Source organism: Carassius gibelio, chromosome A2 (genome assembly GCF_023724105.1).
Source record: "Carassius gibelio isolate Cgi1373 ecotype wild population from Czech Republic chromosome A2, carGib1.2-hapl.c, whole genome shotgun sequence".
Lineage (NCBI taxonomy): Eukaryota > Metazoa > Chordata > Actinopteri > Cypriniformes > Cyprinidae > Carassius > Carassius gibelio.
The window spans coordinates 10,192,420-10,209,366 of NC_068372.1; the positions used below are offsets into that span (position 1 = coordinate 10,192,420).

The following is a 16,947-nucleotide window of genomic DNA, read 5'->3' on the forward strand; positions in this document are numbered from 1 at the left end:
ATTAAGAAAACAGTGTCTCAATAATGCAAAATGACAGTTAAAGGCAGTTCATCATTGAATTCAGTGTGAATTCTGTTTAAATAGTGTCTGTGCATTTATTTGCAATCAAGTCAACGATATCGCTGTAGATGAAGTGACCCCAACTAAGCAAGCCAGAGGTGACAGCGGCAAGGAACCAAAACTCCATCAGTGAGTGAATGGAAGAAAAAAAACTAGACTCAGTTGGGGGGCCAGTTCTCCTCTGACCAGATGAAACCAGTAGTTCAATTCCAGGCTGCAGAGTCAGATTGTGCAGAAGAATTATCTGTTTCCTGTGGTCTTGTCCTGGTGGTCCTCTGAGACAAGGTCTTTACAGGGGATCTGTATCTGGGGCTCCAGTTGTCCTGGTCTCCGCTGTCTTTCAGGGCAGTAGAGGTCCTTTCTAGGTGCTGATCCACCATCTGGTCTGGATACGTACTGGATCCGGGTGACTGCAGAGACCCTCTGTTCTGGATATAGACTGCATCTGGTGGCCACGCTGACCTCGGAATAAGAGAGAAACAGACTAATATTAGCGTAGATGCCATTCTTCTACACTCTAAAAATGGCTGGGTTAAAAATAACCCAATTGGCAACCCAGCACTGGGTAAATATTGGACAGAACACGTGCTGGGTTAAAGTAACCCAGCATGCTGGTTTACACATTTTAACCCAGCATGCTGGGTTATTGAGAAAACCCAAGATAGAGTCATTTTTACCATTTGTGGGTTTGCATTTTTATGATTCTGGGTTATTCTTGCTGGGTTATTCTCATAATTTCACTTTTGCTTAACAAAGCAATCATGGATTAATAAATAATGAAGAATACAGGTTATTTAGACTGTTAAAAAATATTTTTAATGCCATCTGACATTCAAAAATTTGTACCAATGACAAACAACATGGAATTTTCCCTTTTTTTGTTTCCAGCAAATGCAAAATAAATATATAAAAATCACAGAAATACAGTTGCAATAAATAAGAAAATTATTTCTGAATGACCTGTGTCTAGCTGTTTAACTATTACATTTTGAGATTTTTAGCTATTTAAATACACAGTGAAATGACATTGACAATTAACATTCTTTAAATTTAAATGTAAAATCATTTAAAGATGTCCTTAAATTTATATCAAGTATATAAAGACTCCTACGTAGGTAGATGTGCACTGCTTAGGGTAGTTCAACATATAGTTCACCCAAAAATGAAAATTCTGTCATTTATTACTCAACTTCATGTCGTTATAAACCCGTAAGCCCTTAGTTCATCTTCAGAACACAAGTTAAGATATTTTTGTTGATATTCGAGAGCTTTCAGACCAGGGTGAATAATTAGTGACAATTTTCATTTTTGGGTGAACTATTGTCAAACACTTAAGCTCTGAAGCAAAGATCTACACCTGAGAGCAGTGTACTCCGTTATAGAGCCTGTCTATGGAAGGACAATTTTCAAAAGGAATTGCTAATCATATTTTCAATTGCGTTTTCCACATGTGACAAATTGTGACAATCCAAACACAATTGCAAATCTTGAACAAAAACACGGTTTCAAAAACACTGAACAAAAATTACGGTTTCAGTTTTTTCCATGTATTATGAGTAATAAGCCTCTCATATTGATCAAATACTGCATCATAGCAGCTTTACAGTATTAAATAGGAAAATAGTGTGTAATAATGCAAAGGGACAAAAGTAAACACTCAGTTTTCAGTTAAAGTCAATTCGTCATTGATTCATTGATGTATCGTCCCTCTGTGCAATCAAGTGGATGATATCGCTTGGTATTAATTGTCCTCAACTAAAGAAAAACAAGGAACCAAAACTCCATCGGTGACAGAATGGAGAAAAATCCTTGGGAGAAACCAGGCTCAGTTGGGGTCAGTTCTCCTCTGACCAGACGAAACCAGTAGTTCAATTCCAGGCTGCAGCAAAGTCAGATTGTGCAGAAGAATCATCTGTTTCCTGTGGTCTTGTCCTGGTGCTCCTCTGAGAAGTCTTTACAGGGGATCTGTATCTGGGGCTCTAGTTGTCCTGGTCTCCGCTGTCTTTCAGGGCAGTAGAGGTCCTTTCTAGATGATGATCTCCATCTGGTCTGGATACGTACTGGATACGGGTGGCTACGGTGACCTTGGAATAAGAGAGAAACAGACTAATGTTAGCATAGATGCAACATAAGAACAAGTACATGAGGTTTTATGAATTACCATGTCTGTTTTTTCACTGTGTCGCACATGTTACCTGCCAAAACTCAAATGGAATCTTTAGCATCTGAATTCCCAATGCCTCACATTGAAAACTGTCAATTTTTGTCAGAGGTGGGACCATACTATGGAGAGTGTTTGTATTGGGAGGTGACGTCACTCAAAGACAACTGTGCAAAATGCTTTGAACAATGGAGCTTAAGGCACTACTAAAGGCAGCTGCCACTCCGAGAGATGTGTGATAAAGAACAGACAGTGCAACCCGGATCTCCCTATATTCTTGGCACCTCACACAATAAATAATTATGTCATTTTTACCCCAAATGCAGCTACTATCCCCTGCTAACCGTTAGAGCCACATGGTACTATTGGTCAATATTCACCATTAACCAAATGCTTTTCACCTGAGGTATAAAATATAGGGTAAGATGCAGCTAGGTAAATACGAGTAGAACTGCAATGTTGTTTGCTGACGTGCATCAGAGTGCAAACAGTGAGAGATTTGGGGTAAAAACTACAAAATATCTCCCAATACAAACACGCCCCATAGTATAGTCCCACCCTTGACACAAATTGACAGCTTTCTGTGTAAGGCATCTGAAATACAAATGCTTTTCAATTGAGTTTGGACTATTTCACAATGTATATGTCCACATGTGGAAAAATACAATTAAATATACAATTTGCAATTCCTTTTGAAAATAGTGCAGAATATCCTTACCTGTCCATTGATTATGATCAATGCCTGAGAGATCTGCTGGCATTTTTAAATCGCCACGACAACTGGATGGGGTTTTGTGGACTCTGCTCAGTTAAGGAATTCCATGTTTGTTCCAACCTTTAAAATAAAGTTTAAAAAAAAGAAAAAATACAAATTTTTTTAATAACAGTGATTCAGTTCAATTAACTGTGTGAAGTTAATCATGAAATTGACCCATCATGATTATGAGTTAAATTCACCTATGAGTTGGTCTACAGAAGCAGAATTTGCTCTAGTGATTGGCTGGAAGGTGTGCTTTCAAACTGTCTAATCAATGGGATGTTCCAGTCATTATAAATCACAGTTTTATGTTAATATGCTGGCTATATCAAACACACACAGTCACTGGCACAGATAAGGGAGATCACACTGCATGCGCGCACACAGACATTTCTATGACAAGTCACGTAGGTAAAACAGTCCATATATAAAAACTTATAGATGTGATAAGTGATAAGGACAAGTCAAAAACACGATCTGGAAAATTAATATATGATGTTTACGCTCATAAATTAGGTACATTCTGGTGCAGCTTTAACTATAGCACGAAATACAAATATATGTGCGTTTAAGTTACGTGAGGGTTAACGTTAGTTGATTATCACAGACAAACAATTATGTAAAATGTATAATAAACACGAACTTACCGTTAGACGCCTCAATAAGACTGCACTCGACGAGTTTTTCTCTCACAAATGTATCCATGCGCTTTTCTGACTGGAAAAAAACACATTTTGAATTATAATTTGTATGTAAAAAGACTTTATAAACCACAAAAGCATCAAATCACTTCACTAACGCGGCCAGCGTCACTCGCTGTGCGTGCGCGCACTTTGAAATGCCCTGAGACGTCAATTCTTTTCCGGGAATCACTTTGTTCGAGAATTACTGAACCGGTTTACTTGAACTGGGTCGTCGGTTCTTTTAGACCTGCGGTCCGACTATATTGTACGTAATTTGTATGATTTAAATGTCGATATGGACAACTGCAGGCGTTTACATTAGAGCAGAAAGTCGTATTCACTTTTTGAACTCATTTGACTCACTTAAATATCAAATTCGCTTTTCAGTGTCAGAAACTACTTTTTCCTCTATTTTCACAGGTATTCGCATATTTCAGCCATCAGTCACTGTCTGAAACTTAATAAAACTTTATTAATCTGTCGTCTCAGATACCTTAACACGATTATGCGAGTCGCGTAACGTAGGTTGGCCGTTTGAGGTAAACAGTTCATCATTTAACGTAAATAATGTTGGCCTGTAGACGTTTAACAGTATTGTTGCTGCAAAAAAAAGTTATAATTCTGCCAATTTAAAATAATTATTATTGAAAACATTAAATAAACTTACCTTAAAACAGTTGAAAGCCGTGGCTTTGCCCCGTTGTTCTTCCAAAGTGACAGTTGGGGAGCGATTTAAACATCTTCAAGGCGCGTTAAATAACCCAGCGCTGGCCTGAAACAACCCAGCGACGCAACCCAGCAGGTTTAACCCAACACCTGGTAAACTGAAACTACCCAAAAGTGTCTAAAAATAAATAAAATAACCCAACAAAATGACCCAACAGACTCAACCCAGCATTTTGGGTTAAAAAATAACCCAGCCGTTTTTAGAGTGTAACAATAGCAAGTACATCGGGTGTTATGGGAAGTGTTCCCGGATCTGGTTTACCTAATTAATGCAGCCTAAAAATGTGTGGAAGTCTGCAGCATAAGGTTTATCTAGGTGGATGTTGAAGACTCCAAGCAGGGGAGTACCATCCTCAGGAAAGGTTGAGAGCAGCACATCTTATTCTGCCAAAAAGTTACCTAGTGGTCCTGGGGGTCTATAAACACCTATAAAATGGATTTTAAGAGGGTGTATAATAGTGGCTGAATGTGATTCAAATGAGCTATTGATACAGAGATGGTAAAGGATTAAATTTCCAATCATTATAGAGAAGCAGATCAATACCTCCACCTCTTCCATTCAGATGGGGGAGTGGGAAAAAAAGAGAAATTATTGGAGAGTGCTGCTGGTGTAGCAGTGTCTTCTGGTTTGATCCACGTCTCTGTCAGGGCCAATAGGTTTAGTTTTGAATGACTAGTAACAGAAGTAATCAAATCTGTTTTGTTTACAGCAGACTGGCAATGCCAGAGACCAACAGAAAAAGAAGTAGTGTATTAGTAGACATAGGCAAAGTGCACAGGTCGTTAGGATTGTGCTGCTAACAGTGTGTGATGCATTGTTTGTAAATGGTAGTGATAGTAGGGATCTGGAAACACATAGTAAGAATTCGTTTTATTTAATCATTTTTTAAATAACCCTGAAAACGCCTACACGGGACAAATTAAAGTGTGGGAAGTTTAAGCATATACATTTTTTTTAAATATCATAACATCATTCTGTAAAAAAGAGACTATCGACTTGAAGGAAGAAACAGTGCTGCTCAGTCAGTGTGTTATCGGATAGAAGCAAAATTTGGTTGTTAAGACACATTTCAATTTCTTTTTGTTTGGTTTGGTCAGAGGTGAAGCTGTGCAAGCGTTTCACTCACAGCAGAGTGTTAAGTGTTATTGTCAAAGTAAATGTGAAACCACAATGACATGCTGCATCTACAAATGGAGTTCATAGAGTTTAATGGAAAGTGCATGTGATTATGTGAATATATAAAGGTTTTCCTGTTTGGCTGTGGCAGCTGAAGTAGGCAGAAGTGCACATTAAGCATTCCGTCACACTCTGTCTTTGTTTTTTCCTCCCACACATACTATTTTTTTCACTCCCTATCCAGCTTTGCCATCTGTTCATTAAACCATTGTGGCTTTTTATTATTATCTTGATATTTTCAGTGTTAGCTGCAAATTTTCTTCAAGAGCAGTGTTAGCAGAGGTCAGTATCACGATTACTGTTGCTTATATTGAATGCTAGGGATTTGAACAAACCCTTAACCCTTTACGTAGCACATAATCAGTCATGCACAATGGTAATTCAAACCTTGTTGAGATGCCATGACTTCAAGTGATCCGACTTAAAATAATATGTCACATTCATGTAGTCCCTTGTACTTCAAATTTTGAAAGTATATATATATAAATATTTATGTATATATATTTATTTTAGCCTAAATCTCAACTTATAACATTAATGTAAATAAATTAAATATAAAACAAGCTATTTTTCACTGCCAGGACAATAATATTTTGTTTGTTACAGAGTCCAGAGCCTCGATCATAACATTATAGCAGGCATCTTCCGAGTAGAGACCTGCACAATTGCAGGACCCATCGCAGCAGAGTGTGGTGCGGGACAACAAGTCAAGTCAAGTCACCTTTAATTATATGGCGCTTTAAACAAAATACATTGCGTCAAAGCAACTGAAGAACATTTATTAGGAAAACAGTGTGTCAATAATGCAAAATGACAGTTAATGGCAGTTCATCATTGACAACAGAAACGTTTTGTGTATTTATTGAATCTTAATAAAAATCACCAGCAGCAATCAAATCCTGTGTGGGTAGAGACTCGTGTGTGCGGTAATCTTAACCATGTCGGAGTATGTTTGACCCCCAAATTAACATAATAATTAACAAATTACCAAGTAAACTAGTATAGCGGACGGTTGTTTGGTGGGCAATCGGGTTGCATTCATTTGGTGGAGCACTGAATTGAAGCGTTGTAATGATTAATGCACTTTGTCTGCTGACTCCTGTGATAGCTAAACTCTGTGCAGGAGCGCTGCTATGCATGATGGGAAATGTAGTCTCTGCAGTGTTCTGATACAGCTGTGACTGAATAATATGATAGTGTATTCTTATTTACAGCAGAAATAGTCTAGTTATTTTATTGTAACTACTTCATGTTTGTTTGTTTGCATTATATATTCAATGGACATATTTATAACACTGTTTTATTTCTCATTTCAGGTTTATGACCTGTGGTAAGTTGTATGAATAAAACAAAATACAAGACTAATGACAAACACGAGTCGTGCCATGGGGCTACCTGTCACTAGTCTATTCGGATGGCTGAAAATTTAAAAAGATCAGAACAATGTGCTATCAAAAACTTCCTGCTTCCAACTTATAAAGTCATGATTACGAGCTTGTTGCATTCTTTTCTATTAAAAATAACAGTGGACAGCGGTTTGTGAATGTTGATGCTTAGCCTAAATAATTAGATTTATTGTGTATTTAGAGCCATTGTGCAACGGACTTTCATTGATAATAACATGTTAACTTGCCAAGCCCTAAAAACATTGTTTAAATAAGTCCACTTAAAATAAGTAAAGAGGTATACTTTTTATGACTGTTACAAAAGTGCACTTTTCAGTACTAATGTTAAATAAATAAATTAATGCATTAAATACGTGTATACTTACTTGGCTGTGTTGACTAACATACTAAAGCACTTGTAAAATGCTTGATTATAATGTTAACTGTAGCATTTTATTCAATTTTACATTTAATATGAATAAGATATATTTTACTATAGGCCTACTAAATTGCAACTTCATTGTTGCAGGCGAGTATTACATTATTACAAATGTGTGACAAACATATTTAAATACATTACATACACGTTTTAATAGAAAATACATTTAAGTATACTTTAGTTTCCATAATTGCTTGTCAGAACATGCCAGAAAACTTCATAGATAACTTTATTATTATTATTATTATTAATTTATTTATTTTTAATTGAAAAACAATACTGTGTCCCATTGAATTTCATTTGTATGGAGAAAAAGTATATTTTGTGCTCCACACAAACCATTTCGTTTGTGGAAATCCAAATTTGTGGAAAAAAGGCCAAAGCCATTGTAATGCTATATGGCATGAAGAGAACTGAGCATAAAGAAAACAGTGAGAGAAATGACTTTTACATAAACGGGTTATAATTTAAGTATAACTTCACAAGAACTGTTATGAGGTGAAAAACTAAAAATAAAGATGGAAGATAAACTTGGCTTCCGTCAACGCTGAAGTAGTACGTTCATTAATTTGGCCCACCTTCACGTAAAAAGACACCCACAGAGATGATGCAATTCCCATTCGAAGTAAAGCATGCTTGGATGTGTGTGCGTCGTCCTGACAAGTGTTTACAGAAGATACACTATCAGCTCTCTACACACTGAGCTCACAAAGACAGCTTTTTATCAATTAAAGTGTGGTCTTCCAATGCAAAATTGCTGTGGTCTGCTCTATATTGCATAAAAAAATTTAAAAAACCTATCCACCTTTATCCTATGACCCATGACCACTGATTGTATAAAAGCAGCATGACGCTTTGCACAAACTTTGGGCGTAACTTCCGTTAAGCTGAATACAGTCAGTGAAAGGCTCGCTCTATGAACGCAATACGTTTTTTCTTTTTCTTTTTAACTGGGTACAATGAGATGTTATTATTCCATAACCATCGAATATTAAACTACATTTAAGATTGTAAATGCACAAACAAGGTATTCTCAACAGACCATGACACCAAAAGCACGATTCTTTCCACAGCAATAACGGACGGGTAAAAGGTCCAGGTATCATTCGTTCATTTGAATGAATGAATGCATTTATATAGTGCTTTATTGTATATTGTTGTACACCCAAAGTACTTTACAATCGTGTGTGTGTTTCTCTCCTCAACCACCACCAGTGTGCAGCATCCACTTGGATGATTCGACGGCAGCCACAGGACAACGGTGCCAGTGTGCTCACCACACACCAGCTACAGGTGAAGAGGAGAAAGAGACAGAGCCAGTCAAGTGATTTAGGATTATTAGGAGGCCATGACTGACAAAGGCCAAGGTGGCAATTTGGCCAGGACACCAGGGTTATTTCACCCCTACTCTTTACGAGAAGTGCCAAGGGATTTTCAATGACCATGGAGAGTCAGGACATCTATTTAACGTCTCATCCGAATGACGGTGCTGGTTGACAGTATATTGTCCCCATCACTACCCTGGGGCGCTAGGACCCACACAGACCACAGGGTGAGCACCCCCTGCTGGCCTCACTAGCACCTCTTCCAGCAGTAACCTAGTTTTCCCAGGAGGTCTCCCATCCAGGTAATGACCAGGCTCAACCCTGCTTAGCTACAGTGGGTGTGTGATTGTTTTATATGCAGGCTCAATTGACTCCATGATCCCGAAAAGATGTAGTCGGCGCGTGTAAGCGGTATACTATTGGTAAATTAATGGTATAGTGTAAGTGCTCAAGTCACTACTTTGGGCTGATTATAGCCCTCGCTCGCACATGGCCAGACAGTGGAAATACGGCTAATAATTCCTGGATATCTGGCATACAATTTAGCCTCACTGATCTTAGTTTATAAATCTTGAATTTGACCGAGTACTAAAAAACAATTGCTGGATTATTTAGACTATAATAAGCAGATGAAAACATGGTAGCCTATACTGTTTATCACAGATTACTTTGGGCCATATTTACCAAGGATATTTTTTAAACAATTAAAATATGTATACATTCATATAAAGTAACACCTGTTTGGGTCAATAGTGACAATTTTTTTCTTTCACTTGAAAAAAAAAAAGAGAAAGACTCTTGGTAATATTTGAAAAATAGCCTATTAAAAAGAATAAAATGATCTATGGAAAGGAGTGCCATTTCTTTTTGGTACATGATAAAGTATCTGGAAAAAGTTGGACCTGTGTTGGGCTCGCGTTGAACAGGGCTCAGTGGAAAAGTTTCCAACCTTGGAGAATGTTTTGGAGAAGGCAGGACTGGCCGTTGCCGTTTAGCATCCAAGAGGAGGAGGCACTACTTGACATGAGCTCTAATATGGAGTTGCAACAGAAGATGCGTGAAGTGTTGCTTGCACACTTTTGGCTGTCTGTGGAGACATAGTTCCCGCCCCTCTCCATAAGGGCTTTAAAGTAATTATCCCATTCACGTCCACTTACTTGTGTGAGTGCGGTTTTCTGTCTTTCTTGACCCTGATAAAAAGCAAGTACCGGTTGAGGCAGCAGGTAGAGGGTGACCTGCTCTTGATCCTGTCATCACTACAGCCCCGAATAAATGATTCAAGTAGAGTCGTTTGCATTAAACGAATTAGGATTTTTGAACGACTCGTTTAAATGAAGGATTCAACTGTCTCATTAAGATAGTGACTTTGCGCCACCTACTGGCGGTGTTAGTTTCATAGTTTAAAAGTATACGTTTCATTTTTTTTCAATCATTTCATATTTCTACATTATTTTTTTTTACATTAAAAACATCAATCTCATAATTTATGCAATTATAATTTGCTGTGTAAATCCATGCCATGTCTAAATTACAGCCTGTGTCAATCCAAAAATTGATTTTATTGATACTGACTTCCTTTTATTTGTCTTTGCATTCTGATTTAATTTGTTGGCTAAATTTAAGAATCTGACATAAGAGGACAGCTATGACAATTGATTTAAAAATACCGTTTTCTCTTTCTCCTTCTCTCAACTTTGACTAAAGGCATGTTGGACATGACTTGTTCTAGGAACCTCAAAGCATGTTTATTTTTTTTGTGTAATTTGTACTACTCCATGATGTTTGTAGCGTAAGTAGGGCCCAAACACAACCTCAAGCCCTCAGCCCCCTAAATATGTGCATACAGGCCTTAAATAACAAATAGACATTATAAAAAAAATATATTATTCATAAGAATTTAAGTTAGTAAAAACATATAAAACAAAGAATAAAAGTATTATTTAAATTTGTATGATGACAACTGTTAGTGCATGAACATGTTTACATTTAGGCTATTTCAATAGATTTTTATCAGTCAGTGAAGCCAAATAATTGGGGACTTGTTTCTGAATTGCCCACAAGTGCGAATGAAATATTGAAGCCATAAACCGATTGGTGTGTGAGTATACACCAGAGTTAAATGCAGAGCACAAATTATGAGTATGGGTCACCATACTTGGCTGAATGTCACAACCCTTTTCATACTATACAGCGGAATGCACAGGGAAACATTTTATAATCACGAGGAAAAGAATGTCAGGTTAAAAAAACAAGCTTTAAGGAGATCTGGAAATAAAACATTGAGAATAAATACACCTCATTCAGTCAAACAGACGGATAAACTTTCTTTGTAGGGTAACTTTACTATTGTAAATGGTTCGTTTCAATATGTTTAGTGGAAGTTCCTCGAATCGGAAGTGGCACCCATAATTCAAAACGGCTCGTCATGAATAAGGTGGATATTTTTAAATCAAAGTTCTAATCACGAAAATGTTGAAGTAACGGTGAAATTGAGGGAACAATTAAAACATCATAAATATTTGTATAACACAACCTCTTACTCCCCGGGCCTGTAGAGGGCACTCTGATGTGTAAATCACTACGGTGAAGCAAATCCTGCACCAGGTCGCGTCGAAAAAGAGACCCCATCAGTAGCTCGCAGAGCAGTCGATTGCGGACAATTGAAGGTAATTTATTATTGACTTAAAATCTATAACAAATGTAAACCTGATTCATATCAGTAAAATCTAATGTATGTATTTGTGACAGGTTAAAAATGGTGCTGCGGAGGCTCTTTTATGCTTTGATCAATAACGCTCAAGTGGTGGAGAAGCTCTCGGAGTCTCGACCCATCAGACGTGCGGCGCAGATCACAGCCTTCGCCATCACTAAAGCACAGATCGTCGGGAAAGACGCCTCGACCAGGCTCCTCAGATCCGACACTTTTCGCCAGATACGCGACGAGACGTCGAAGATGCCCAGAGATGTGTTAGATTTTGGTCGGAGAGCTACAAGACTGCGGGATACATTTGTGAAGGAGGTGAAAGAGGGCATGAGAGACGCCAACAGACAGATAAAAGACAGAAAGTGAAAACTGATGAATGATTGAACCTTTTATTAATGGCGTTATTACAGTGCCATTCGTGAATATGAGGACAGCGTCATTAAAGACTCCATTTAGAAAGTTAAACTGTAAGACTTGGGGTTAATGGCCCTCAATTCATTAAATTAAAACCACTGTTAAGTCTGTAAGAGTGCTGGGAATTATGTTTGGAAGACTGCAAGTGCCCTGTTGTTGTGAATTTGGGGTTGTCACCTTACTGACAACATTTTAAGAAATTAAATTAAAACTTTTTAAATGTACAATAATTGAATGATCTCCACGAGGACAAAGCGCGAGAGCTCCAGTTCACAGAAAGATTACCACAATGTCTGACCATCAAAAATATCTTTTGCTTTGTTAAAACTAAAATGTAATTATTATATTAAACGTAAATGTAGTTACTATAGAATTAATGGTATATCTCACAATGTGACTTTGTTTTAAACTTTATCTAAACATTCTCCTGTTTTCAGATTTTACTTTGCAGCGAAAACTAGTTTCCGAAATACATAAAGCAACTATTATATAAGCTGCAGTCGGTAACTGCTTGTGTCTTGCGGAAGAACATCGTAGCCGGAACTACTTCTCTCTGTTTATGTCTATGAAGAATCACAAAGGTACTGGGTTACTCCGCCGCGGTACCCCCGAAGCATCTAAAATAGTCTGAATATAAACACTTATTATAGGTGTACTCTAGTGGTTCAGGACAGGCTAAAAACACGCTTTGGAAAATGGATTCATGGTGTACTTGCTTATTATATACATTTTGTACATTTTGAAAAAAAAAAAAAAAAAGTTACGCACCGCAGCTCTGATTGGTTGTTTCTTACCGTGATCTGTGTATTTCTGCAAATGGGACCACTGGGAGGAGCCAGAGGAGCTTGATTTTTCCACAGATTATCAGTCTCATTTTCTACCGTCATGAAATAATGACAGGTTTAACAAATATTTAAAAAAATACATTTTTACAAAAGTTACCTACTGCAGCTTTTAAATGCTGGAAAATACTTGTTAGAAATCCAACTACATGTAATATCAAAGAATTACATAAAGTGGAGTGAAACATCTTGGAACACTTATCTTCAGAAGCTAATATCTAAAAAAAGTTGAATTTCACAAATTTGATTTAATTGAACAAACTTTTCAATAGTACTGCTATTTGTAAAAACAATCAGTTGAAAGTTTTACTGTTCGTCACTGTTTGTTTTACACAGAATTACAATTATGTGGTTTGACAACGCTGTAAACTTTTTTTTTTTCCACCCATAAATAAAAATTCCAAACCAAAATATTAAGCACAATAAAGTGTGACTTTTTTGAGTTTGCTATAATACATAAGATTTGATTAATATCCAGCCAAACCGAACCATCAGTGGAGAGAGTAAGCTGATCATACAAATTCATTTGAATTAGCCGGGGGCTCTCCACCTCTGCTCCTGGAGAGCTACCGTGCTGTAGACTTCATTCCCAACCCTGCTTCAACACACCTGCCTGTCATTTTCAGGTTACCTTGAACACCTTGATTACCTGGTTCAGGTGTATTTGATTACAGTCTGAGCTGAACTTTCAGGACTACAGCAATCCAGAAACAAGGTTAGACAGCCCTGAATTAGCCATCACATAAAATAGTCACAAAAAGTCATAAGAGTGTGTCTGAAAGTTCTGTCATCATTTACTCACCCTCATGTTGATTCAAACCTATAATACTTACTTGAAATTAAAATATTTGATAGAATGTTGGTAACCTAACAGTTTTAGTGACCACTGACTTTTATACAGTATGAACGTGTTCTCAAAAATATCTATAATGTTCCAAAGATGAAATTAAATCATAAAGGTTTGGAATGACATGAAAATAAGCAAATGAAAATTTTTTTTTTGAGTCGACTATCCCTTTAAGGAGCCAGAAATGGCCTCACAAAATAACATCTGTGCCATAATCAATGACAACATTATCAGAAGTGCTTAGATGTGTACAGCTAGACAGAATAATATGTGCAGATGTCACCTTATAAATATACTTAAGCCCTCCATCTGAAGGAAGACTCACACCAGCACTGTGCTGTATGAGAAAGATTTAGTTTTATTTTTCTTGAATTAGCCATTCTCGTTAGTTTTGATCAATGGAATGAATCAGATCTGTAGGTTATTTACACGTTTCTTTTGTGCCAGTCCCAAAATGTCCCCAAAAAGCAGCGTCAGTGAGGTGGTAGAACAAGCAGTCTTAGTATACAAAACAATCATGTTGAAGGAAGAGCAGGCAAGACCCCCTATTCATGACGGCTTTAGAAAAAAGAAATCTCTGTGGAGCTTCTAGCTGGACAACACCAGCCCTGCGCCAGCCCAGTGAAGCTCTTCTTCCAGCTGAGATGGTTTGGGTCTGAGAGGGGGACACTTGGAGCAGATGATGTTGAAGTGGTGGAGAGAGGAGGAAGAGACAGAACTAGCTTCAAATATCGTGTTATCATCTGCTCGGCTCTGTTTTCTCCGCATTCCCCTGCCCTGCATCTGATCATTTGTTTCAGTTTAGGAAAATAAAGGGTGGTAAATATATTCATACTATTGATTTTATTTATCCTTTGCTCTAATATACATTTTACGATGTCAAGAAAATAACTCCCATCATAATAGTGCTGAAGTAAAGCTCAATATAGACTTTTATTATAACAAAATAGGCAGTTTATGGAGGGTTAAATATCTGTTAAGATCTCATTGTATAATAAATTTCTTCCACATACGCAGTGACATTTTATTGCCTCTTAAAAATATCAGTTTCTTATAAATGGCAGACTTTCCTAAATGTAAATCAAAGTGTTGAAAACACGTACTCTGTAAGACACTGTTGTAGACTGACATTCTAACAGTGGCGGCACACGTCTCACATCTGTGCAGCGGGACATCATCTAAACACAATGGCTCCATAACACAGACAATCAGAATGAGGAGCATAAGCATGCCAATACAACAGTCAAATGAGAAGTAAATCAACAACAAAGAATGTGTGGAACATACAGGACTATGGAGGAAATGAACAATGAGAAAGAAGGGCGGAAGAACACCTGGTTTTAGAAGCTACGACGTGCAAAGTTTTGTGTTTCTCACCATTTTAATGAATCCGATGCCTGAGACTTGAGTTCCATGTTACCATTTACACGAAAAGAACATAAAAGGGGTCAAATCAAAGAGACGTGTGCCAGAAAATCCAGATCGCCGTCTTTGTCCTTACAAAGTAACCTCCCTTAAACATTAAGGAACTGTACCTTCTCCAAACCCCTGGTAAACAGATGCTGGTCTGGCATAGTTTTGCTTTCTGTAAGCATGGAAGCAGTAAAGATCTGACGAGGACAGATCATCTTCTCTTGAAATAGCTACTGAGGAACTAGAAGTAGGAGGTGGAGATATAGGACCGAACAGAGATTGGAGTATGCTGGATTAAGGAATTAATCTGTTGAGAGAATTCTGCCATCTGCAGAAGCCCAACTGAGATTACCAGAAATAAAAAAAATACAGAATCAATAAATAAACCAGGCGGAGAAAGAGGGATGATAAACTCCTGAAGGCGTTCATAGTTTCTCCTTGGACTGTACCCATATGTATGGCCCAGACTGTTCCTCAATTATCTGCTTGACTAGATCGTAGATCTCTTCCAAAGTGTCCCCTTGAACAACAGCTGCAACGCAGAGATGATCACAGTGAGGTGACAAGAATAAAACACCTAATACATTTAGATCACACAAACTGCCAGCAGTCACAGACAACCCAAGATTTGATCTTCTAAATTATGCTTTGCAAATGCAAATACAAAATATATTATATTAACTCTTTTTATCTGCATTGTTTTATCCTTATGACTTTTCATTAAAAATAAAAAATCCAATTGTCCAGCCATCATTCCCTGTTTCAAATGTGTATAAATATGAGGTAACACAAAGGTCAGAGTCACTTAAATCATCCATCACAATGAGTTAAACCAGTTAAAAGGCAGTTCTACAATAGGCAACAATTCTGTTAGATCAAAAATGAAGAAGTTCCAATCAACTGGAGATGTTAAAAATCATCCCAGAAGTGGACATGTGTTTATGTTGTTTCAATGCACGGCGAGGAGGATCGTTTGATCGAGTTGCCAAAGATTCTCCAAGGATCACAGCTGATGAATTGCAAAAATTTGAAATTAGTTCAGAAAGACTCAGAAAATATCAAATAGCACCTACGTACATGACCACAAGCTGCTTGGGAGGGTTTCAACTTAAAACAAGAACTTAAAACAAGACAGCGTTCCATAGTCAGATGAAACCAAAAATGTTCTGGACATCCTCTTCTGACACATGGCTTTATGGATTTTATCAAATACCAATAGAGTAAAAATCTAAACCTGACTGCCTCTGCTAGAAATCTTATAACTGGCTGGATGGTTGGATCATCAATCAAAACAAACATCAAAATCAACATAAAAATGGGTCACTGAGCACAAAATGAAGATTCCGCCAGGGCCAAATAATTTTTCTTTTTTAATATTTTGAATAAAAGACCAAAAAGATAAACACTGCAGATTTTTCACAGCCTTCTCTGCTCATATTTACCAACTCTCTCTCGTTCTCGAATTACATTCAATCAGTTTGTGTTTCCTGTGTAACCCCGACCTCATTATTTTTACATATTCTATAATGTATTGTAAAATCAGAAATGTGAGTTGGGGTTAGCTGTTGTCTTGACGCCTATACAAGAGTCACAGACAGATTGAGCAAACACACCTGTGAAGTGCTCCATGAACTCCTGTTCCAGCTTCATGGCTCTGTCGTAGGTCTTCCTGCCTTGTTCCTCTGTCAGTCTTTTATTCATCTCCCTGAGGAGAGAGCAAACAGCATTACAGCAGGAGACAGAAAAACCCTCTTATAAATCAGTGATGCTTGCATACTAAACTGTTTTGAGAAATAAATAGATTTAACTGTGCTCCAATAGATATCCCACCTATTCCATCTGCACTATGAAAATGTATTAAGGCCCGTTCACTCCAAGGACAATAACGACAAAGATATAGTTCTAAAATAGTTCTCAATATTAAAGAACAGCAGTCCACACTACAACTATAAAGATAAATGCACACAGAAACGATATCGCTGGAATCACTTTCAGAACTATTTTTTCCCAGCTG

The 16,947-nt window shown here is 37.4% G+C and overlaps 2 protein-coding genes and 1 long non-coding RNA gene across 20 annotated transcripts in view; 1 reads left to right on the forward strand and 2 right to left on the reverse strand.

Annotated features, from left to right (window-relative positions):
- Positions 1–576: 576 nt before the first annotated feature.
- On the reverse strand, positions 577–4,596 carry LOC128022502 (uncharacterized). Its single transcript, XR_008185936.1, has 4 exons — positions 4,329–4,596; positions 3,626–3,691; positions 2,940–3,056; positions 577–2,144 (listed from the first exon to the last, which is right to left on the reverse strand). It is a non-coding gene; the product is annotated as an uncharacterized LOC128022502 (long non-coding RNA).
- Positions 4,597–11,250: 6,654 nt separating this feature from the next.
- LOC128022589 (protein NCBP2AS2) lies at positions 11,251–11,944 on the forward strand. The gene is made up of 2 exons (XM_052610302.1): positions 11,251–11,379; positions 11,462–11,944. Exon 2 carries the CDS (start codon positions 11,469–11,471, stop codon positions 11,781–11,783), a length of 315 nt encoding a protein of 104 aa, XP_052466262.1. The 5' UTR covers positions 11,251–11,379; positions 11,462–11,468; the 3' UTR covers positions 11,784–11,944.
- Positions 11,945–14,434: 2,490 nt separating this feature from the next.
- The window catches only part of LOC128022506 (discs large homolog 1-like protein), a 126,627-nt gene continuing 124,114 nt past the window's right edge, over positions 14,435–16,947 (reverse strand). For all 18 annotated transcript variants that reach the window (XM_052610257.1, XM_052610165.1, XM_052610271.1 and 15 more), the window contains 2 exons: positions 16,547–16,638; positions 14,435–15,465 (listed from right to left, as the gene is read on the reverse strand). In XM_052610257.1, coding sequence (XP_052466217.1) covers positions 15,359–15,465; positions 16,547–16,638 — 199 coding nt within the window. In that variant the 3' untranslated portion in view covers positions 14,435–15,358. The remainder of the gene's footprint in view (positions 15,466–16,546; positions 16,639–16,947) is intronic.

What these genes read in the sequence shown, in the direction of transcription:
- LOC128022589 (XM_052610302.1), top strand. Translation starts at nt 11,469, where the DNA reads ATGGTGCTGCGGAGGCTCTTTTATGCTTTGATCAATAACGCTCAAGTG.